At 37.5% G+C, this 23,672-nt stretch overlaps 3 protein-coding genes across 3 annotated transcripts in view; 1 reads left to right on the top strand and 2 right to left on the bottom strand.

Annotated features, from left to right (window-relative positions):
- Positions 1-23,672, bottom strand: part of hoxd10a (homeobox D10a) — a 42,417-nt gene that overhangs the window by 8,755 nt on the left and 9,990 nt on the right. The gene's annotated exons all lie outside the window — the stretch shown is intronic.
- hoxd12a (homeobox D12a) lies at positions 2,631-4,692 on the bottom strand. Its single transcript, XM_028590363.1, has 2 exons — positions 4,138-4,692; positions 2,631-3,672 (listed from the first exon to the last, which is right to left on the bottom strand). The coding sequence occupies exons 1-2, from the start codon at positions 4,673-4,675 to the stop codon at positions 3,434-3,436; spliced, it is 777 nt and encodes a 258-aa protein (XP_028446164.1). The 5' UTR covers positions 4,676-4,692; the 3' UTR covers positions 2,631-3,433.
- On the top strand, positions 15,740-17,920 carry evx2 (even-skipped homeobox 2). The gene is made up of 3 exons (XM_028590358.1): positions 15,740-16,133; positions 16,578-16,819; positions 17,306-17,920. The coding sequence occupies exons 1-3, from the start codon at positions 15,740-15,742 to the stop codon at positions 17,918-17,920; spliced, it is 1,251 nt and encodes a 416-aa protein (XP_028446159.1).

Raw genomic sequence — 23,672 nt, forward strand, 5'->3', positions numbered from 1 at the left:
AATCAAGCCAAGCAGTTCATAGGTTTTGCCGGCCCGATGCTGAACAGTTGAACACAAAACTATTGCGCTAATTGTGCATCAGTAAAACGCAGTTTGAAGGCCAGTATTGTAGTAAGAGGACAAATAGATTCTTCACCGCTTTAAGCCTGAAGGTCACACGCATTGTGGAAGGAGCTTCAAGGCGACTGGGTTTATTGCTATTGGGGGTAAAATCAGCTCTGTTGTCGGGTTCTTCGTTTTCAACCTTTACCACTTGGACACGTGGAAAAGCCTCAGGCAGTTAACACCATGCAAAACAAAGTTTGTGTTTATTCATAAAAATGAGGGTGAAAATTGCTGATTTATTTTCATCCGACACGCAGTTCACAGAGAGAGAAAAAGCAAATATTTAGCCATCACCAACAACCAACAGTATTGTAGTGAAATGCTAATATCACTACATTTTCTCAAGTTCTCAAACAGAGGAATAAACAAAGTCACTTGTGTGACTGTTTCTTTTAGGTTGTGGCTTTTATTGCCTCCATTTATTTGTTTGTTGTAAAGCATTTTGAAGTGTATATTCTCCTTTATTACCATTATTATCATCATCATTATTCCTCGATCAGTTTTTCTACTGTTGCACTAAAATATAATGTAAAGTGTAATATCTATTGTTCTGAGCGTTCACTAACATTATATGCGCTCAGGAAAAAAATGATTACTCACATTTTCACTTCAACATTTTAAATTACAGTTTTTCACGTTACAATTAAAAATTTTGAGAGACCAAACTTCAAATTCAACTTGTCGTGCGACTGAGCCTGTTTTGTTGCGCGTAATATGACGTTTGATACAACCATTTTACCAAATATAAATGAGAAGCTACTTTACTGTTCATAATTAGCCTACTAATCTAATTTCAACATCCTCACAAAAACGTAGCTTTGTGTTAAACATTGTGGGAAGTAGCAATGCAAAGCCAAACTAACTTGACCTTAACTTTGTTTTGGCCCCCCCAACTATCTTAAGGAGCTATGACGCTGTCTGGCTGCGTTTGGCAGTAAAGCAATTAAGCAACAAATAGCCTACTGAAGGAAACCGTAGGCTATACTGTATATATCTGACGCATAGAAAACTTAGTGAAGCCGTTCAAAATAGTCCGAGCAATAAAAACTAGGCGAAACATGTGTGGGGCGATTTAAGATGAGAAAAACAGACAAAACTCGAGTTGGGACAACAGGCCCGCAGCATATGAGTGTCAGTGTTGATTGTGTGAACAATAATAAAGATCTGTTTTCCAATATACAGGCCTAACAGTCACGGATGGAAGAACCATGTCTTCGCGTTTCATTACCAATTACTGGATTAGAAACGTTCTTTCATTAACATTTGAATATGACTGCAGTGGTATGGTTTTGTTGCAGTGATGCGGTGAAGATGACGTGATAATGAATGGGAGGTTCCATTTATAGATTCACGTTCATGTAGGCTAATGTTATAGCCTATTGGCGTGGCTATTGGTGGTTGGTAGCCTAATTGTTTGGTAGTTGCAGTTTGAGCCTTTAAAACTAGACTGACCACTTGTGACCTGTAGGCCCTAACAATTCTCAACCATTATGTGGAAACAACAATAAAGTGTTCTGATACATGTATAATGTGCTAAATAATATAAACAATGGCCCAATTATATAGCACACACATCGACAAAAGTGCAATTACGCACAGATAAACCCTGTTTTGGCGCTCAAAGTGCACTCAATATCACTACAAAATAAAGGATGCATACAGTATGACTGTAGTGTGTGTGTGTGTGTGTGTGTGTGTGTGTGTGTGTGTGTGTGTGTGTGTGTGTGTGTGTGTGTGTGTGTGTGTGTGTGTTGCGGGCAGGAACTACGCGTCAGCGCTGAGTACAGCTAAAGAACATCCAATTCGACTAACATGGAAGAAAATACACAGATATAAGTTAAACAAAACGCACGTGGATGTTGCTGACATAATATTTCTAAATAAGTCGGTGATTTTGTTTTGCAGGCTGTAAAAATAAATGCATTTGTGAAGCTGCTTGACAAACATTTAGGAATAGCTGGATGCAGACTGGGAGGTTTAATTTAGAGTGGGGGATTGTTTCCCAGAAATGTGTTATTAAAGTGCCTTTGTTAAAGGCAACATATTTTCCTTTCATTATCGATTTATAAAGGGAGGAGTAGTGAGTTGCTTTAGTGAAAGGTAACACACGCATAGGCAAACATAAATGTCTCCAAAGGAAATCCTCTCGACTTCTATTTTAAAATCATCAGTAAAATTTGGTGAAAGAGGTGCAGACTATTGCATATTGAGATTAAAGATAAATATAATGATCAACTAGTGAGCGTGAATACTTATAGAAGTTTAACTCGCCATTTAATACACTGCCAAAAATATAAAATGATTTACATGATGCACAATCACTCCTCTTCAGGTAATTAAAAAAATCTTTATTTACAAATGTATTCATCTGCAGGTTACAAAATCTTTGTCCGTGCATACAAAGATGACTGGTCTAATGCCTATCCTTACAAATAGCATGCTTTCTGTGATGATGTATGCATGAGTTAAATCGGAAATTATTTATATTAAAAAATGTTATTTGTTATGTATTTTATAGACCTACAGAGCAAGAGTGATTCTGATTTGTTTGGATAGCAACACAAAAACAAGTTTCACAACAGAAATCCACTCTTAAATACAGTTCTAATGTTGTTCAAACCAACACCATCAGAATGTGTCGTGCACAAACACTTGTTTTTCAGGCATTTGTAGTAAATAACTTATTATAATTACTTTCCACCACAGACCGAGTCGAGGCCATAGAGAACAAAAACAATATTACTTTGCTCATTTAATCAGATTTACAATAAATGGGGGCAAATCAGGCATTTCATTGAATAACAGCAATTAGGAAATAGACATGCAATTTAATTATATATTTCGCAAAACTTAATGTTGTATCCGTCCGTAAACATGAACTTGACTGTTTGCTTCTACATTAGGCCCACGCCACATGCGCAGGCCAGCATACAACATACACAGACGCATATAGAACCATATTCCTGTTTAAATAGCTAATAGTTTTGATAGACTTTTGAGCTGCAAGAAACATTGGTTAAAAGGTTAATTATTCCGCGGCTACAGGCCAGACAGGAGTCAGGGCCTATACTGCGCATTTGATTTCAATATCAAAAATGAATCGATTATATCTTAATCTGCAATACATTTTCAGTACTATTAATATCACTGAACTTGGGACTGGATACAAACTGTAGCCTCATGGCAGGAATATAAACCTTTTATACACAGCCTATCTATACAAGTCCATGCCACAAACCGAAAAGTGTGTGCACATGTAATGTGCTGCAACATTCATGGTACAACACATGTTCCGTGCGCTGCTGGTCATGATCAAGTCCAAAGGTCATCAGTACGCGGAGAAAGCATGTTCGCGCATCATCAGTCGTTTCTTCTTCATCCTCCGGTTCTGAAACCATATTTTCACTTGTTGGTCGCTCAGGTCCAGTCTTTCTGACAACTCTTTCCGTCTCTGTCTGTTGATGAATTCATTCATCATAAATTCATTCTCAAGTTCATTAAGCTGTTGCTTAGTGTAAGGCTTTCTCTTCTTTCTGGTTCTCACTTGTGACGAGCACCATGGGGCACCTGGAGGGAGCAGAGGTAGAAACAAGCTTTATACGTTAAATTAACACCAACTTCAAATAGACTGAATGCAATTAACTGATCCCAATAGCACTGCTTATAGTGTTGCTCACATCTTACAAAAATAAAAAGTAGTTCCATAACATATAAGAGGGCAGGCCTACTGTACATATATGAAATATGGCTGATATTACCATGAACCATAGCCTCTAAAAGGATAGGAATATTAAAATAATAATCATGCCACAGGAGATGTAAACTGGCCATAACAAAGTCAGTTTGTGTGTGACATCATGAGTTCATATGACTAACTCCTAGATAACAATATTCGCCAATGGAATTGATGTGACGGGAGATCACGAGAGAGAATCGACATAAAATATGACAACAAGAAGCACAGTGTACATGTACTTAGTGTTATAAAATAGTTGAAGCAACAACATAGTTCTATAAAACAGGCTACTTAACCTTCTGCGAAAGACGTCCAGGAACATGAGTGACTAGATGATGGGTGAACGCGATTCTGCTCCTGTTTGGTGCCTGAATCGGGATCAAGTTGGGCCGCAGAACTGTGAGACCTGCTATCTAGGTCTGAGTAGCCTCGGTCACTGGCGGACCCATGCTCCCCGGCGTAAACCTCTTCACGCCTGCCAGACTCCTCTGTCTTGTGGTTTGTAACCTGAAAGCATCGAGCTGACTCCTCCAGATGCGCCTTGACGTGGCCGCTGGAGGAGTTAGTATTTATAGACACCGAGTTGGACAGAAACGACGGAGAGTAGCCTCCAAAGGCGCGGCTCTGTGGTGGTGCTGCTGGTCCTGACGTGCACGAACTTGAAGTCCACGGAAGCGTGCACACCTCTCTCCTATTGTAAGAGATCTGGTGCAGCCCGGGTATGTGGGCTCCATTACCCCGCAAGTTGGAGAAATACAGCGACTCAGGGGTAGTTAAATTCAACAGAGAACCAACATAGCCGGGATTTAAAGGATTCCGCTCACACATTTCCATGGAGCTTTCCTCAAACGCTTCTTGCAAGCCTTTTAGCAACTCCTGAAGACTAAAGGGTAGGTAATTGTTGATTTGTTAATACAGCGTCACGTGATATGCAAAATATGTTGTTCCGCCCCACCCTTGCTCCCAGTCCTGCAAAGCAAAAATACTCCATGAGGAAATATTAGGTATTGGGTGGGTGGGAGATGAAGTTCAATTTTAACCATCTGTTTAGTTGGAAATATCAAAAGAATTTTTGGCTTATGTCAATTTCAGTGTCCGGGGCTCTTATTTTAAAAGCACATGCGTGCAATCTCTTGTGGTATCATTGTGAAGTGACATGGAAGAGTAACAAGGTGACTGACCCATATAGTAGCCTACAAGGGTAAATGCAGGGCCCTAAATGCACCGCATACATTAAGAAATACTTCCAGTGCAAATGAAAGGCTACAGAATACTTTTTGGGCTGTAGCCTAACGTTTAAAACAATTCTTACACTGGCAGAAAATACAGTCCATAAAAGCCCAGTATGGACAGGTAGATGTTCATTTAAAGAAGTCATAAAAATCCCTTTTCCCCACAATCTCAACAATGCAACAATAAGCTTTTCACATTCATTAGAGGGCCATTGTATTAGGTTACATTATATTAGCCTAGATTTTTGTGTGGTCACTCCCTTGTAAACAATATAGCCTTCATTCGTGTCTGCCTCGAAGCTATATGGACTGAAGACAACGTGGGCAACATAATGAAATGGGCTATATCTGCATTTCATAAATTCACATCGACTTTAACAGAAACTCGAATTAGTTTGAAAATACTTTTCTGCGTTTACCACCTGCAGGTTTCTATATACACCTACTTTTCTTATATTTGTAATGCCATACCTAAAATAAACGTATATAAACGTATCTACCCTACTTCTGCGGTTTAGGTTGATTAGTGTCTTGATTTCCGGAGGGAAGAAAATGAACATTTCAGTTATCTCTGTACTAAAGCTTCTGTATGGCACACCTATACGACATAGTCAAATGGAAATAACCCGCAAAAGAATAATCTTCCCTTGCAAAAAAGAAATTAGTTTAAATTTTAAACAGTGACATTTAAATTCTAAATATCAAATAGCCTACTACGTAGTCAAATAGCCTTATGTGTAGGCTATTATCAAATAGTGTCAGTGCTGCCCTAAAGAAATATATGTCCTATGGGGACTTAATAATGTGTATCTGGTAAACTGTAGTGTAGGCTATTTTATAATCACCACTATAATATTTACATTATACAATACTACATCCGATAGCCTGCTCACTATTATTAGGCCTACATTAGGATATTTTTGAAGAGTTTTTTCTGTAGTACAATGCCCACTAGGATTAAGGTGTGTGTGTGTGTGTGTGTGTGTGTGTGTGTGTGTGTGTGTCAAAATACACAACAAACGAGTTGGAGCAGTTGTTTTTTTTTCCACACAAAGGATCCAATAGTGAGAAAATGCATTTAAGGAAGATTGTTCTAATCAAACGTTTCATTATTAATGATCACTTCACAATAAAGTAAGTATAGCCTATTATAACACAAAACTTGCAGATCGGACTACATTTTGTCCATGGTCAAACAGGCTTATTTTATTTATTTCCACAGAGCCAATCAGCCCAAAGCCATCACACTGAGATTGAAATTACACGTTTAGGGTTTAAAATGTTTCTCAAAATCACTATTAAGCGATCATTTGAGCAGTTGCGGCTGTAATCCAATAGGTGGCAGTACAAGTTCATATATTATGGCCTTCATACTGCCATGCTGTCCTTGCTCTTTTCATTGTTTGTCAGTTGCTTAATTCTGCAATTAAACATCAGCAGTTCCAGTCACCGCTGGAGTTATGTAGATGAACTGCGTACGTGTTTGTGGCAGACTGAGGGACCATATGATAATGCAGTGTGCCCATAACAACATCAGCAGTCAAGGTAAGACAAGTGCGAAAATTACATGAACGTGTATTTGTTACAAATCATTGTTCCAAGTATGTTTGTTGCAAATTACTCTTCCCAGTAAGTCTCTTGCAAATTATAGTATGTTTGACTGAAGAAGGGAAAAAAGAAAAAAAAACAGCTGGCAAAACATGAAGCCCATAATAGCGACACTTATTTTAGAGATGGAAAAACAACAACTTCGTATTATTCCAATTATAATGTGAAAAATCAATTAGAGTAGAATAATAAAAAACAATAGGTGTTTAAATCTGAAATATTTTATTATAAAAGTACATAAAATACTGCATGTAAAAAATAAAAACGAAGACAACTTATTACACAACTAACTGCATTATCTGATGAAAGCTTATGGCAACGGGGTTTGTTTTAGCTCATTTATATATTTTAAGTTTTGTTTAGAACCTTTTTTTCACATATTTAAGCTATATTCAAAATTTAAGTTAGTGTGTTTCCAATATTCAGGCGTACCCATGATATGTTATTACATGTCTAAATCGCAGTGAGCCGCATGAATTATCCTAAATTAAATAAAAATGAACTTATCTGCGTTTGTCGCATCAGAAAACTTGTGAACAAACTAATCCCAAATGAAAGTATGGAAATAAACACAATCCTTTCATCTTAAACTTAAACATGCCTCCTGGCTGGCACATTTTCATTTAAATCGGTTTTACTTTTCTGCACATTTCCCCCGAGGTGTTTTATCACAAACTGTGCAGAGCTCCCTCCAACTCGGCGTCACATTTTCTCTTCAAAAAGATCATGCAGAAGTTTGTCTTTGGGACATTCAGGCTGAAAAATGTTTCTACGTGACGTTATAAGGCAGCAGAGCCTTATGGGCTCCCACAATTACAAAATTAGGCAAAGTTTTAGTGTTCCGTTTGAGTGTCATTTACTGCTCTTCGTCCTTCATGGTTGGGTGTCAAGAGCCAAATTGAGGAGCTTTAGTCTGGTTGTTTTCCAGGCCCTTTGAAGGAAGCTATCCGCCGTCTATTGTCCTTGGTAATAAACTTGCTGCTTCCCTCGTTCAAGTTCTCTGGCCTGAGAAATGTTACCTTGAATTCCGAGTGTTGAAATCTCAACAATGTTTGAGTGGAAGCCAAAGTGGTTTATAGATGAATGCCATGTAATAGCCTATATTTAACAGAGGGACGTAGAAGTCCTGATTACAACATCGTTTTTGCATGAGAAAAAAAAATATATATTGGTTTTCTAATTCCTTTCTAACTAATTCTGTCCATGTGGGCCTGAGGGACTTATTCAGAAGTAACAGACTAAAGGCCCTTATGGTTTTACAGAGCAGGTTTACTTAATGTGTGGAAACATTTCGGCTGAGCTGTGGATTGCTTATTTATCTTATAGCCCACATCAGTTCTTGTCGGAACGGAACATTTGTTTGAATGCGAGAGATCTGACAAGCAAATGACGGTATAGAAACCGAATTGTATCAAATAAGAAAAACAAGGTGTAGAAAAGCGATAAAAAAAATTTGAACGTAGGCTATAGCCTATTAATTAAAACACCCATTTTTTTTGTTTCATATGAGCTTATTGAGTCAGCTTTTAAAGTAAATATCCTGAATAAAACTGTGCAATAAATAAATAAGTGACACTAGAACTCTAGAGGAACAACCTGCGCGTCTGAACTGTATCTGCACTGGAGGGAAAATGTCGATTAAATAGCCCAAATGTGTAGATTATATATAGCCTACACATTCAAACCAACGTAACGATGTAATCAAGTTGAATTTGCACCAACGTCTATGCTGAAAGACATTATCACCAGGTTGTTTAGGTACCAAGAAATGAGTAATAAACAAGGAGCTCCGGAATCAGTCTGAATAGATAATGAGTTAGGCTACTTGGGAGTATAGCCTACTAGATCATGTGTTTGCTAAAATAGTGATGCTGTAATAAAGACCACTTTATAATGAACTGCTGCTGAATGACGCAAAGCTAATAGGCTACGTACAGAGTCATTTCTAATTATATTTATATGAAATGTGTCGCTATTGTTGAGTATAGTGATTTATACAGTTAGGCCTGCTAATTCTTACTCCGTGCCAACCTCACCATTAGTGTCTCATGAAGCCCCAGCAAAGCTACCGAGTTTTTACTCTAAAATTAGAATGACAAAACCGAGAAAGCAGGAAATCGACCAAATATATTTCGTAAGTTAAAAATATGTAGCATACACTCAAAAATATAGGCTAGTTTACTAACTTTATTTTGTACAAATTGCGTTCACCTTACTAGTGAGCATCTTGCTAATTGCCAGCATAATGATATTTTAACTCTGCAGTTTTTCTAATTTAACTCATTAGTGACATGAAACCGTATGGGGAAGACATTGGCTATGCGATTTATTTCACTGTTCTGCTGGACATAATGGGGATGGGGAATATTAATGTAGGCTAGTTTATGCCTTCCAGTGATGAATTACAACCATCTACCGCATCATTGTAATGTTCATTTTTTTAAGATTGAATGCGATTAGTGTGTGTGGAGGCACTTCGTTGGGTCCCTGTTCTGTTATTTGTTTGTTTGCATTGACATCAAGTCGCCACTAGATGGCGCTCTCACTTAAGGAAAGAAGTCTGGAGACCAGCAAAAGCATAAAACTCCACTAGCACGCAACTTCCAACAGCTTCATTTCGCATTGAACACTGAAACATTTGATTCATGAGTGGACTCAGCTCACTATATTTGAATCAGAGGTAGACCTACATCTCATTTAAAAATCAAATAAATTAAAGCCTTCTCTTTTACACTCAAGAGGAGGAGGACAATATGCTTGAACATCCCTCATTACAAAAAAAAGAGCATATGCTTGAGCTCTGTTGATATTATTTGTCGGTGTTTCATTTCACCGACAAGTTACTTCTCTTTTTATCATAATAATACGATTCTCAAAAATATTTTTGGGAATTGGAACTAAAATATGTCTAAAACTTCACATATATCATACATCATACATATACTATGCATCCTGCAATGAGTATGTATGGGATCATGAAGCAGAACACTGGTGCTGAAAACATAAAATTGTATATGAATGCATAACATAGAATTTATTCTGCAACCACATACTGTATTCAACAGTTGCACATAGATTTACATACTTATTTGAACCACAGCTCATTAGATACACATAGATAGAAATTTTGTTTCAGTATAATTCAACTCTATTCTAGTATATAGTTCCTGGTGTCTAAATATCTAGCCTATACATTTAATGTCCTGTTGACAGACACCATGAATGTTTGGACTATAGTATAAATTGCAGTGGCCACTGTTTAAAGTAAAAAGTACTTGCAAAAGGACAGCGTAGCACACAGAGCCTTACTTACAATGTGTTAAAAAAAACATTTAGAAAACACAAACAGGCCATAGTTTGGTTTTATCCAAATAAGGAGATGTAAAGGTATGTCAATGATAATTATGGACACTGAGAATAAAAGGTATTAGAAAACCAAAACAATATCTTTCATCCGTCTCCTCTTCATGTCAACTTCCTGAGTGAAGTGGATTAATGTCAGGCTACATCATTGGAATATATAGTTAGTCTGCAATCTAATAGACCCTGAACATCATATCTGCATTGTTTGTGTAGTAAATCTGGTAAGTAAAGAGCTAATAAGTAAAGGGACTATTAACTTGGCCCGTTTTTATGCAATGGGTCAGTTCTGCCTGTTCCTGTCTGGAAACACAATAAACGCAACCTCTTCTAGCATGTGCACTATGGGCAATTAATCAAATTTTAATCGCAATTACGATTTTGGATCGTAACGATCACAAAAACAATGTAATCGAAAAAAAACAACTATTACGTTTTGCAAGTAAACATTTTATTTTGTCTTGTGTTCTGAATGAAAAACAAAAGTTCGAACAGGAAAAGTTTTTACTGTTGATTTGTTGAACTGGTTCACTGTTTTTGTAAGTTCAATGCATGCAACATCTTTCCAAACGTTAATCAGTAATCGTGTTGAATAATCGTGATCTCAATATTGACCAAAATAATTGTGTGTGTTTTTACATAATCAAGCAGCCCTAATGTGCACTTCAGGTGATTTATAAATAATAGGGCATCTTACATTTCAATAATCAGATTTGGACTTAACCCCTTTTGCATGTTTATAAACCATATGTCCAGTAATTATTATTATTTTATTTTTAAATCAATCCAAAAATTGTTAATCATAGAAAAAAAGGAATCGCTCCAATGTTACTCCAGATAGCATGCATAACATTTCATAAATATAACTTATGTGGACTTACTGATGAAAATAAAAGTGTTTAGGTTTTAGGAATTCTGAATATGGGTCACATTTTAGTTTTACTGGCTGATATTTATATTGACAAAACTTCAACATTTAAACATTGGCATCCATTTGTGCCTGCTTGAGCTCATTAACTGTTCAACAATGTTTAAGAATATCACCACCTAAAGTAGTTGTTTCACTGACTGCCATACCTTTTAGGGAGCATGTAGGGTTCCCATGCCAAAGGAAGGCCTTCAGAGAGGTGAGCTCCTATTGTCAGGGGCTCTCCATGCAGCCCTGTACAGTGTAAGTGCAGCCACCATGTGCCTTAAGTTGCAGTTCCTCTAATGGCCACCGGAGCCTGGTACTACAAGAAAGGAGGTGGCTCAGAACCAACTTCTCACTGGAAACACAAGTCAAGGTAATCAAACATTGTCTAAAATGGTCTTATACAAGCCTTTTTCACACAAGACCTTATAACATGTCACAGTAGGAAAAGCACAGGTATTAATATTAATTAATGATGGCTGAATTCCTTCTACCTGCTTCAGATTCCGCTGCTAACTTGGACACTTGTATTGCACAGAGCCATGTAATGTTATTAGTAACAACTTTGCTTTTCCTGCTATGACAAGTCAAACTGTCTGCTGATGTCTTTGAAAGGTTCTACTAAATAAATATTAAAAAGGCACTGCACACCCTTGGTAAACACACAGATGATTTTAATCATTAAGCTAATTAGACCTCTTCTCAGGACTGTGTGGGTATGTTCACACTAATTGATTGGTATCTCTTTGACTCTGCTGTTAGCTTTGTTGCACCTGTTAGGGCGGGGCAAGTCACACCTAATCGTTACAGGTATGGATATAATGCTGCGTTCCAGGCAACCCGTAACTCGTGTTTTCACAACCTTCTACCCGTGAAAGTGCCCTGGAACGTCAGTCAAACCCGTTACTTACTAGCCTACTCGTGAACTCGTGAAGATCGTTGTACTCCAAGTTACAGTTTTTGTTGTAATCAAACATTGTATCACATTGTAATCAAAACAATACACATACGATTGTGTACTACTACAAGTCTTGTTTATTAAATGAAGCCCAAAGTATGTCAGCGACTAGAAATCGCTAGTATCAGCTAGCGCTAGCTAACGTCAGCGTTAGGTAGCCGCTAGCTAATGTTAACTTTAGGTAGCCTAACCTGAACCCTGCAAATGGCACAATGTTTAGCTAGCCAGCTCGTGACTTTGCCTGGAACACTAAGTCGTGAGTCGTGACTTGAAGTTGTAACTTACGGGCTAAAAATTGTGTCTGGAACGCAGCATAACTCCCATCATAGCTCGCCCACTTTCTATCTGAGCAGAGGTCCAATCAGCAGAATAACTGACAAAACGTGTGGGTGTGTTTAGGGCATCCAAGACTTAAAGATACATGTTGTCTGGGATCTTTGCTGCATTGATAGACATTTCAGCCCACATAAGTCAGCTATGGTGGCAACAATGATTATTTAAAAAAATCTAGCCTAATGTGTGGTATAGGTTTTCAGCTTATCCCCCATGGCTTTACAGTCACCATAGATCAAGTCTCTCCCCAGGACTGTTGATTTTTACTCTTAATGCTAACAGTAGCCTATTGTTCAGTTGTGCTTTGTTGCTTCATATTGTTTTGCATGGACTGAATGAATGCTATTGCATTATTTTGTATCTACATTTACATTACATATTGTTCTTTTCTACTTTCTGTTTTAAGAAAGTTGATTTTGTTGCTGTTGTTGCCACTTTTGAATATTTCTGAACCCATCACTTGCCAAAGGACTGCAGTTAAAAATCAGTCAGCTGGATTAATTTATATGAATGTTAATAAATGTGCATTGTCCATATAAATCAATAAATTAAATGTATGACCATCACTGCCCTTTGATTTGCACTTTGCACAAATCTAGCCAGCTTCACAGTTTTTTACCCGTCTGGTGTGTTTCACTTTTACAAATGTCAGTAAAGATTAATGATTAAGTGTTTATCACATGGCTTCCAATACAATTAATATCAATTTTCCTGATGCTAATACAGATTGGCAAATAACAATTTTATTACCACTGAAAAAAATGCTACAAATTCTAAATCTATCTACTTTAAGCTTCAATTCTCAGGATGTTGTTAAAGTCTCTACATGGCAACAGTTAAATGGCAAGTGAAAATCTGAAAAATGCCAACTTAAATGCTCAGACACTCTGAGACTGCTGCATGATTCAATATTGCCGCCCACACGGATTCAGATAGGTTCAGTATGAATTCTTACACTTAAGATATCTATAGACCTCAAATGCTCTTAACAGGTCAATTCAGAGTGTCCTGTTGTTAATCAGTGCAACATTTCAACTGAAGAGCATAAGAAACATGCATCTGTGCCATGAATCTAAAGAGGAGCTTGAGAGCAACTTCATGCATCCACATGAAAGACTTTATGTCCAAGTATAAATATAGCGTATGCGTAAGAGTGCCATGTATAAATATGCACTTAGTTTAAAAAAATAAAATCACAATGTTGAAAAGTGAATATTTGCTATAGCTTTAGGAACTTATTTATTTATTTGTACCCAATAGTCAAACATGTCACATCAAAAATGTGTTTTTTTGCTCCAACACTGGCAAGATTCAGTGATATAGATACGAACACATGAACTTACCACTGGATGCAGCTTTAATCAATGAATGTGGCAAATCAAAGGCAAGTTTTACACTTTAGATATTTTTTAGCTGCTCAGAAGAAAAGATAAGCAGAATAGTGAGCTTTGGTCTATCATGCTCATCAATGGTAACTTAAGAAAGGTTTAGAGTTAAATTCAAGAATACATTTCAAAAGATTATAGGACTGAATAAGTGCCTGCAATGTATAACATATCTCAAGGTAAAACTCTTCAAAGAAAGATTCATCAGCTGCACAATTAACCCAGCACATGTATGCAAATGACCTAATTACACTAAATGTAAAATTGTTAACCAGTGTCTTACTTGAGTCCAATGCTATTTTTATTATTATTATTTTTAACAAATGACTAAGTGGGCTGAAATGTATTGAAGTTAGCATGTGGTAGATTGATATTGAAATCAAAGTGGTTCTTATCATGGTCCTATAGCCTTACATTTGTAAATATGAAGTCATATTTTGTATTATTCCAGAGGGAAGGGCAGATTATCCCAATATATCACTCACCAGTATTACAAAATAGGACAGAAAGTGTGAGGTTAGGGATGTGGCTCTTTGCAGCTTCCAGCTCATCTAAATGGCTTTGCAGAAGCCTAATAAAAATAACTATATTATCTATCTATTAACTAACACATACACTACTCTTGCCTGAAAATGCTCTCCCAGTGTTCAGGGCAGACACAAGTTAGGACATCAGGTAAATTACAGCCCACACCTCCCATTCAACACCTAATATCAACGACAGCAATTCATATTAAAACCTGCAGAAGGCGCCAGAGGACGCACAGAGGATAGTCTTGATGGAGCCTTCATAGTCATTTCACATCGAGAAACCACGAGTCCATGCATGGATGTTTTGTCTTTACACATCGAGTCTCCGGTATAGAGTTAATATGATGCATGCATGTGGCAGCTATTTTCATATAAATGCCCAAAAATACCATGCAGATAATAAAGGTTTCGATTTGGAGGTAATGACGTCAAACGGATAAGAGATTCTGTTAAAATCGTAACATTTTCAAGTAGGCCTAGCTCTTACATTTGAGAAAAATTCGTTTAATTTTAACATCAGAGCCCCGATCAAAATGAACAAAGAAAATGTGAAGAACTACTAAAATGTAATTTAAAGTAGCAGTGATCGTTAAATGTTTTTTTGTTTTTTTTAATTACAGACACGTTTTTATAAAGTAGCCTATACTAATAAGATATTTCTACATGCATTAATACACAAGCTTGTGCTGTTGTCGGTAAATGTGTACTTAATGCAACCATTATCACCACATCAAAATGTGTCATTTGACGAACTGTGTGGAGCAAGACTCAAAAAAGAAGAAAATATGAAATGCACACAAAAATAATAATAAAAATGGTCTTAAAAGCTAGGACAAAAATGATACTATATCTCTCATCACAAACTCACACCTTAATCTTAATGCACGTCACATACTGATTAAAGTTGCACAAATGGTAAAAACAAAAACAAGATAGCCTAAATAAATCAGAAGAAGAAAGAACGATTAGAGAGAGGGAGGGCGAACAGAGAGGAGGGAAACAATAGAGAATCAAAGCATAATAATATTCCTAAATGAAGAGGGAAATGTTGCACCGCTCATTTTATTAATCAGACTGTCAATTTCACCCAAGAGGCCAAACCCCAGAGCAATCTAAAACAGACTCAGAGATCAACCCAGGGACAAGCACCTCGCTCCTCACTCCTCTCTTCCTCTCCACTTGGATATTATTCGTCTGACCGAAGGCCGCCTCCATCATCAAGTGACAGCCCTCTCCTATTTATTTGCTTATAAACCTGTTACAATAAATGATCATTGGAGCAACGTCAGCCGAGCATTTTAACAACGAACAGCAACCACTTTTGATGAATGACATTTTGCTGCTGTGGGGAGGATGCACGGCTCATTTTGAGCAGTCGCTCGTCGATTGCATTCAGATTCTTTCATTTTTTGCGTCTTGCTTATAAAAAGGTTTAGAGACCGTTATTTAGAGACAGTTGCTGACTTTCATGCGGATTTAAGCTCCGACACAACTCATTGGAGCTCCAGCCCCCCCTGGACAAGTGTTGTGTGGCGTTTCTTTTTTTTTTTTGTTGCTTTTTTCCGTCTTGCACGGCTTAATGATGGAGAGGATAAGAAAAGAGATGATATTGATGGAGAGAGGTCTGCACAGTCCCGTCGCAGGGAAGAGGCTCGCAGACACGCCTGGAAATTCCGTGCTGGAGGCCCTGGAAAACTCTCAGCACAGCGGACGGCTAAGCCCGAGAATAACTTCGGCTTCTCTCCATGGAAATCTTGGGGACATCCCGACGAAAGGCAAATTTGAAATTGACAGTATTTTCGGTACACACCACAACAGTGAAAATACCTCTTCGGCGGAAATTTCCTCGTCAGAAAGCAGGAAGAAAATGAGCCTCTACTCCGAAGTTTCGCCAGATTCCGATATTAACAGTGATGTGGAGGTGGGATGCCCTGCGCATCGCTCCCCGAGCCAGCACAAGGAAAACAACAAAGGTAAGACTTGATTTTACTCCATGTTTAGTTTCTTTTTTATTTCTGCTGTAAGACAGTCAGATTGATGTTAGGCTAATATAGCGGTTATACTACCGTTTTTATTTACTCCATCCAAAAACTGTAATAATGCTGATCTGAATTAGGCTATTATATTTGTAATATTTTCTTTATTTTTATCTTCATTATTATTAGGCTATTATTATCAATGTTAATATAGCCTATTATCTTCATTATTATACTACAATGGATACAAGTAGCTAATGTTAATAAAACATTTTTTTTTTTATTTGCCTCGACACACATTTTACATTAACCTTATTAGTTCTCTCATTACCATTAAGTTGTCAAATATACTGCAGGCTCACACACATTTATTATTTCAATATTGTCGATATGAACAACAATTTGTATGTTTTTAATTCTCTCTTCTTTTTTTTTTTTTAGGTTTTTCAGACAGCAATTCTGGATCTTCCAACATAAGCTCAAACTCCCTCCAGAATATGAACGGTAATTCATCGGGAGGATCAAACAATTCAAATAGCGACCAAGTGAGAAGATATCGGACTGCTTTCACCAGAGAACAAATCGGGAGACTGGAAAAAGAGTTTTACAGGGAAAATTACGTTTCGAGACCGAGAAGATGTGAATTAGCCGCAGCGTTGAATCTGCCCGAGACTACGATTAAGGTAGGGTAGATTTCATCTTCATGATTATTGTGTGTGCAGAGAAAGGAAAGCTGCGGGTATAAAAAAAAAAAAATAAACATTTTTATAATAGGCCTACTGAAATATTATTTCTGCTAATGAAATGTTGCAGTGTTATATTTTGATTGAACTTGTAAATAAAAAATAACTTTTATTTAGGTGGTCACCCTATGGGTGCTGATCAATTCCACCGTAATGTGTAGCCTACAATTAATGCATAGCCTACTCATTTAAAATAGCCTAATTAAACACAAAAAAAGGAAAATGATTTAACTGGCATCTTTAAGTTATTTGGCAGATTGTAACTGCTGCTGTACTGTATTTGCCAATTGATATTTTTTTATGTTCAATGACATAGGACATTTTGGCATCAGCCTGTCCTGAAGCACACTCTTCAGAGGTCTCTATGTAGAGCTTGGAAACAACATGGCAGCTTCAGTATGGGCCTTGTTTTGACTCTGTGTACAGGTGTGGTTCCAGAACAGGCGGATGAAGGACAAAAGGCAGCGTCTGGCGATGTCCTGGCCCCATCCAGCAGACCCCAGCTTCTACACTTACATGATGACGCACGCTGCAGCTACAGGAAGTCTACCTTACCCTTTCCACTCGCACATGCCTCTCCATTACTACCCGCACGTCGGAGTCACGGCAGCAGCGGCCGCCGCTGCCGCTTCCGGCGCCGCGTCGTCACCTTTCGCAACCTCCATCCGCCCCCTCGATACCTTCCGAGCACTCTCCCACCCCTACTCGCGGCCGGAGCTCCTGTGCAGCTTCAGGCACCCGGGACTCTACCAGTCACCCGCAGGCCTGAATAGTTCAGCAGCGGCGTCAGCGGCGGCGGCGGCAGCGGCAGCGGCGGCGGCGGTCAGCGCCCCGTCAGCCACCGGGCCGTGTTCGTGTCTGAGCTGCCACAGCAGCCAGGCGGCGAGCGCGCTGGGCTCCAGGAGCGCCAGCGGGGACTTTACCTGCACAGCTTCGGGCCAAAGATCCGAGAGTGGATTTCTGCCGTATTCTGCTGCTGTTCTCAGCAAGACATCCGTCCCGTCACCAGACCAACGAGAAGAAACTTCACTTAACAGATAACTCATCATGCAGCCTACACGACCGTTTCCTATTTTTCTCTAGTCCTACTTTAGGGGATAGGCCTAGGCCCACTCTAAAAACCACACCTGGGTAAATCATTTGTTTATTCGGCAGCATTGTAAACACACACACACACACACACACACACACACACACACACACACACACACACACACACACACTTAGGTTCATTTCTACAAGTCCAAAATACTCTTTATAACAAAAAACACACGAATAACTAGCACCGAAAATGTTGCACCTCACAAACAACCTTTTCTAAAAGCCTGTGGCAGCTTGTGTTGTGCCTGTAGGCTAGACCTATTTCTACGCTGGAATAATTTGGAAAAATAACAGGTCATGCTGTTTATCCATTCTGTCCCTATGCCTCAATCCATGTGCCATTTTAAATGTATTTATTTATTTATAGGCTACAAATGCTACAAATTACACCAACAACTGTCATTCAGTCACAGTCCATATTTATTTTTTAATATTCACCGTGACGAACCCAGCCTGGTTAGGCTACCTTGACTCCTCTGGTTTTTAAGATTCAAACGTGAGTGAATTATGCTATCTAAATTTAGATAGCAGAAGGTCCTGCTTTTCTGCCCAGCAGCATATCTTTCTTCACTAGGCCTAATAGACTGAGATTTTGGCAGGGATAGCTCCAACACCCAGCCTCTGCTCTATGGGGACCCTCCTAATCAGCTAGAAGGGTGCATATAATTTTGGATCGCGTCTTTCGTGTCAATTCTTATGTTAATAATGAGAGGATCATGACAAAAATTGCCAATCATGTACCTAGATGGAGCTCCTCTGAATACATGACTGTAAGAAAGTTGCTCGTTTTGAGACCTGCTGTCAAGTGCTAACAACCCGCGGAGGGAAGTCATTAGACATACAAAAGACCTGGAACAAAGCGACAGTCCTGGTACACAGATGCACTGTATAAAAATAATATATGACACATGTAGGGTTTAAAAATATTAGCCTACACACAAAGCAGCCTACAAAGACCCACATTTAGTTTGCTGATAAATACCTCGACACACAGTAGCATCTCTTTTATTTACATTGCTGAACCTCATCAAATCCAGTATTTTCATAGTAATCCTTTAGGACCTCTTCACTCAGCAGACACATGACGGGACTGAGCAAGGCGAAAGTTCAGACTAAATAGCCTGGCTTTAATCTGTCTGCGCCTGTAAAAATGGCTATGTGCTATTTTATTCGTTCCTGTTGGGACATCACCAATATGTTAATTATCAAACATGTGAACTGTAAATCGTGACATATTTTGCAAATATCATGGATAGTCCTACTGATAGTTGAAAACTGAATTATTGATCGCCCTGGAAAATGCTTCATGAAATGTGGATAGGCTATTTTTTAACACTTTTGTGAGACTTGCTGAATGTTTTTTTTGTTTTTTTTAATGTTTAAACACTGGATGTACACACTATTAGGAGTATCAAATAGCCTACGAATTGGCCTGTAAACTCACCAATAGTCCAAAATCATGATATTGGGTGCAAAAATTAAGACTGAATTATGGAGAACATTTCTTTATAGTCCACTCAAAAGAGGCTTTAAAAAGGGCTGATAAACGAGCACTGAAATTAAAATGATGAAAATAGTATTGGCCTTTGTCCTTATAGGGTCTCTGTTATAACTCTATATCTCTGTATTTAAAATATCAATGACTGTATGAATTTAAATATTTTAACTTGAAAAAAAAATTGTGCAATATGAAATGTAAATCATGTTATTTATTGATCGTGTTTGTTCTTGGAAAATGAATAAAAAAAAACATCTTTACACATTTTCGCTTCTTTGCAACATTTCTGCAAAACCAAAAACATGAATTTCGTTGCAGTATAATCATTTTTAATTCTAATTTAATTGCTTGCAATAATGTAAACACTGTATATTATGAACATATATATCATAGCCTATATGTTGTAAGAAGATTCAACTCCGACAATGAAGACTTCTTCTGCATATGTAGGTGCTGTAACACCATTTCTATAGCACACACTGTACAGCATTAATTAAAAATACGTGGAACGCTACAGGGAATATGAGGCCTGCCATCACGGGTCATTCCGGCCCTATAATTTACCATTATTTTTACATTACCTCTAAATGATACAAGCTGATACTGTCGTTAATTGCACTTGGTTAAAATATAGCCTAGACAAGAATGCCCCCAAGGGACTTCAAGATAAGTTGCTTTTTTGAACGTCCCCATTAAAGAAATAGGATTAGGGCAGCAAATATGGGCGTGATGTATCACCATGTTTCCTTGCTCTTTACTAAAGCGAGGGTTGCAACCCATACAACAAAAGCATTGAGATAGATGGAGGTGTAAAAAGGAAAAGACAGAGGCCTGAAAAACACTGTCCACAATAACACGATTAGTTTTTGTATCCAATGTGCAAGACTGAAAAAAGAATTCATCATAATGCAGAAGACTGTCTGTCACCTTTGCTGAATGGTTTTTGACAAGAAAATAAATCTTTGGGTTGTTTAATATATTTTATATTTTCTTTATTTCGGTGCTAATAGAAAAACCAAATTAAATGTCCACCAGCGAGATAGAAATGCAAAGATCGATGATCCTGCCCCTACTGTCCAATCACCCCTATTTAATTGACTGTATTTTCTGGGTAATTGAACGGCTTGTTGTAAATTGAGGATTTTATAGAAACGACATGAAAACTACATTTACTGACATTCATCGCATCTTTGACATTGATTATCTGATCAGCGCCGTGTCATGCTAACCTCCAATTCTTCATTACACACTGTTTATGAGCTGTTACAGAACAACTTGCTTGTTCCAGAGTGATTGATTGCCTTATTAACGCGTGTTCTTGTAAGTGTGACCGGACTGATTACGATGCATATGTTTAGAATAATGTTTCATTTAGCTGACTGCGAGTAATGCAGGGTGACAGCTGCTGCGGGAGGACAAAAAACCTAAACTACAGGGAGCAAGCGGGGCCAAAACGCATTTAAGGTGGAACTAGAAAACAGAAAGACCCCTAATGGTCAAATGCAGTCACTCAACGCCAGATGAAGGACTGGCAGCTCAGTAGGGTCTTCACTGAGCCTAGTGAGGACTAAAATATAACTTTATTCTAACTAAAATCACCACATATAGTTCTTTTGTTCATATAAATGCTTTAAACGCAGTAACTTATATCAACTGAACACTCCAAGGTAGCTCAGTTCTTAAAACATATTGTCCCCACATTTTAATCTGATGTAGTGCAGTATCTAAAACTGACATACCAGCTGTTACATCAAACATTAAAATCAATCAAAACTATTCAAACACTGATATAAAAAAAAAAACATACCAGCACTTCACACCTAAAATCCTCTTCAGTTTGGGATTTTTCACATCTATTTAGAATATTTTCCCAAACATGTAAGGTAAACATGCAACATGAACTGCAGCCTGATGAGATTTATGCCACCATTATGCTTCTAAAGTAGTCTCCGCTCTGTTTGTCTCAAATCATTGCCTCTGTTCAAATGTTACTTTCATATATTACATGACATTAATTCAACTATAGCTCATTAAGACAGAATGAAATGGTTAAATTAACTTATCAACTCATAATGATGATGAATGAGGTATTAATTCAGATACAAGCTGGGCAATTTGCAATTTTGCGGGTTGTGATGGTTCTCAAATAACATTTAATATAACGGGTCATCCCCTCAATCAATTACATGAACATGCGAGTCGGTCATATGGAAAATCCTTTTTTCATGCATATGTATTGAAACATGTTCTCAATTATCTTTGGAAATTGGTTTTATTGGTTTAAAGACCAATTCCTGTTGTGGTCCTAAGCTCTGGATACGGTTAAGGTGGTGCAATAAATTGCTATTCTAGTCTTTTTCTGTGTCTTGGTTTGATATTTGCTTAATAATGTGTTTGAGAAGTTTAAAAAAGTAAAACATTAATTTTAGTAGTAGCAGTAAACAAAAAAAAAAAAGAATTATTATTATTTTAGTTTATTTTTTTCTGTAAAAAAGTATTTCTGGTCATCTTTGGTCCCATCAACAGATATTTAGTCTTCTTATAATTTTTTGTGAAAAATGAGGTCTACTGTAGGTGCCTAGTCTATGGTGCAACGGAATGTGTGCAAAACTATCACTTACAAGAACCTTTACACTTGAAAATACATTGAAATAAATTGAAATGACTAGAGACCCGTTAATATCAAATCATCAAGTAGTCACCAAGCCTGTTCGATTTTCCACTGTATCAATTCTTAGTCTCAATGAGATCCACTTTGCCCCTCTCTCATAGGAATTACTGTAGATGAAGTGGTGCTCTCACAAAAGCACACACAACCCAATCCCATTGGTAATTGCTACAATCTTAAAATACCATTATTGGTTGTGTCTGCAGGTATCAAAACCTCCTAAAGTCAGAGTGATTTTGGGACGGTTTTTAATTAATATAATTCGATCACATTGATCTGGATTAAAAGTCAACACTTTTGCTTTCAGTATACTTTTATTTTGCCACATTATTTGCCAGTATGCATAATTTCCATTACAGTCAATATGTTTTGGACCGTTCTCTGATGTAATTCTTTAATGAGTCTGGGTCACAAGAGGTTTCATATTTCATATTTTAGTTTGACAAAATATGTAGAAGTGAAGCCTTGACTTATTCAAGGGTTATGTAAAAGACTAGTGAGAGTATTTCTTAAAAGCAATAAACCTAAAGATATAAGGATCCTGACCTTTCTGAAGCTTGTGGTGATAAAAGTATGTTTTAATATGTGCTCTTAACAACATTTATAGCGGTTGATGGACTGAAACAAGTGTGCAGCTAAATTTTTTTTCTTCCACAAGATGCGGAGAGAATGCTTCTCCTCAGTGACCACTTCACTGTTGGGATTTACCTGTTTTCTGAATTTGATGTTAAAGTCAAAATGGAAATGAAGTGGTGGCTAGGTTGGCTCAGTGGTAGAGCGTTGCGTATACTGAGAGGTTTATACCTCAACGCAAAGGTCCAGGGTTTGAATCTGACCTGTGACAATTCCCTGCATGTCTTCCCCCTCTCTTTTGCCTTTGTCACCTAGCTGTCCTGTCAACAATTAAAGGTGGAAAAGCCCCAAAAAATAAACTTAAAAAAAAATGGAGAGAGTGTTTAGGAATGACACATCTCCTTCTGCAGGGATTATTTCTTATGTTTTGAATTGATCAAGGCTTTTCAAATCTAACTGATCTGTCCCTGAATACTTTCATGAGAAATACAAAGCAGAAAAGCAATAAGAACATAATAATATAATGATAAAAAATAAAATAGTTTTGAGGTGGAAACAGAAGGGCTTTTGACTTCAAGGGGTTCAAATTTGTATAATAAGTAATGAATACAAACATTTTTAATTTGTATCAGCTTTACTCTTTCCAGATATTCAATGTTGCATTGCATTATAAATATGTTAAAAACATTGGTTTGAATAAAGAGTTTCCTAAAAGCAGTCATACAGTACATTACCACAATATGTATGTAGTGGTCACCTGACTGTTAACCATAAAAGATGGATATACTGTAGCAAGAAAAACAATTGACTGAGGCAAGGGTATGGCTATATGGATCAAATTTGACATCAAAGTTTATATAGTTTTATATTGCAATCGATTGGAAAATCAACTGAGAAACCATTTCTGGATGAAACAACCATTTGGGATTACATATCTGAATTAAAAAAACTGA

This window comes from Perca flavescens, chromosome 11 (genome assembly GCF_004354835.1).
Source record: "Perca flavescens isolate YP-PL-M2 chromosome 11, PFLA_1.0, whole genome shotgun sequence".
In the NCBI taxonomy this organism is placed as follows: Eukaryota; Metazoa; Chordata; class Actinopteri; order Perciformes; family Percidae; genus Perca; species Perca flavescens.

Bases quoted from the DNA above. Each gene is read 5' to 3' on its own strand.
- evx2 (XM_028590358.1), top strand. From the start codon at position 15,740: ATGATGGAGAGGATAAGAAAAGAGATGATATTGATGGAGAGAGGTCTG. The intron at 16,134-16,577 runs GTAAGACTTGAT...TTTTTTTTTTAG, and splicing joins GCACAAGGAAAACAACAAAG to GTTTTTCAGACAGCAATTCT. The intron at 16,820-17,305 runs GTAGGGTAGATT...CTCTGTGTACAG, and splicing joins TGCCCGAGACTACGATTAAG to GTGTGGTTCCAGAACAGGCG.
- hoxd12a (XM_028590363.1), bottom strand. From the start codon at position 4,675: ATGGAAATGTGTGAGCGGAATCCTTTAAATCCCGGCTATGTTGGTTCT. The intron at 3,673-4,137 runs GTTAAGTAGCCT...TGCTCCCTCCAG, and splicing joins CTGGACGTCTTTCGCAGAAG to GTGCCCCATGGTGCTCGTCA.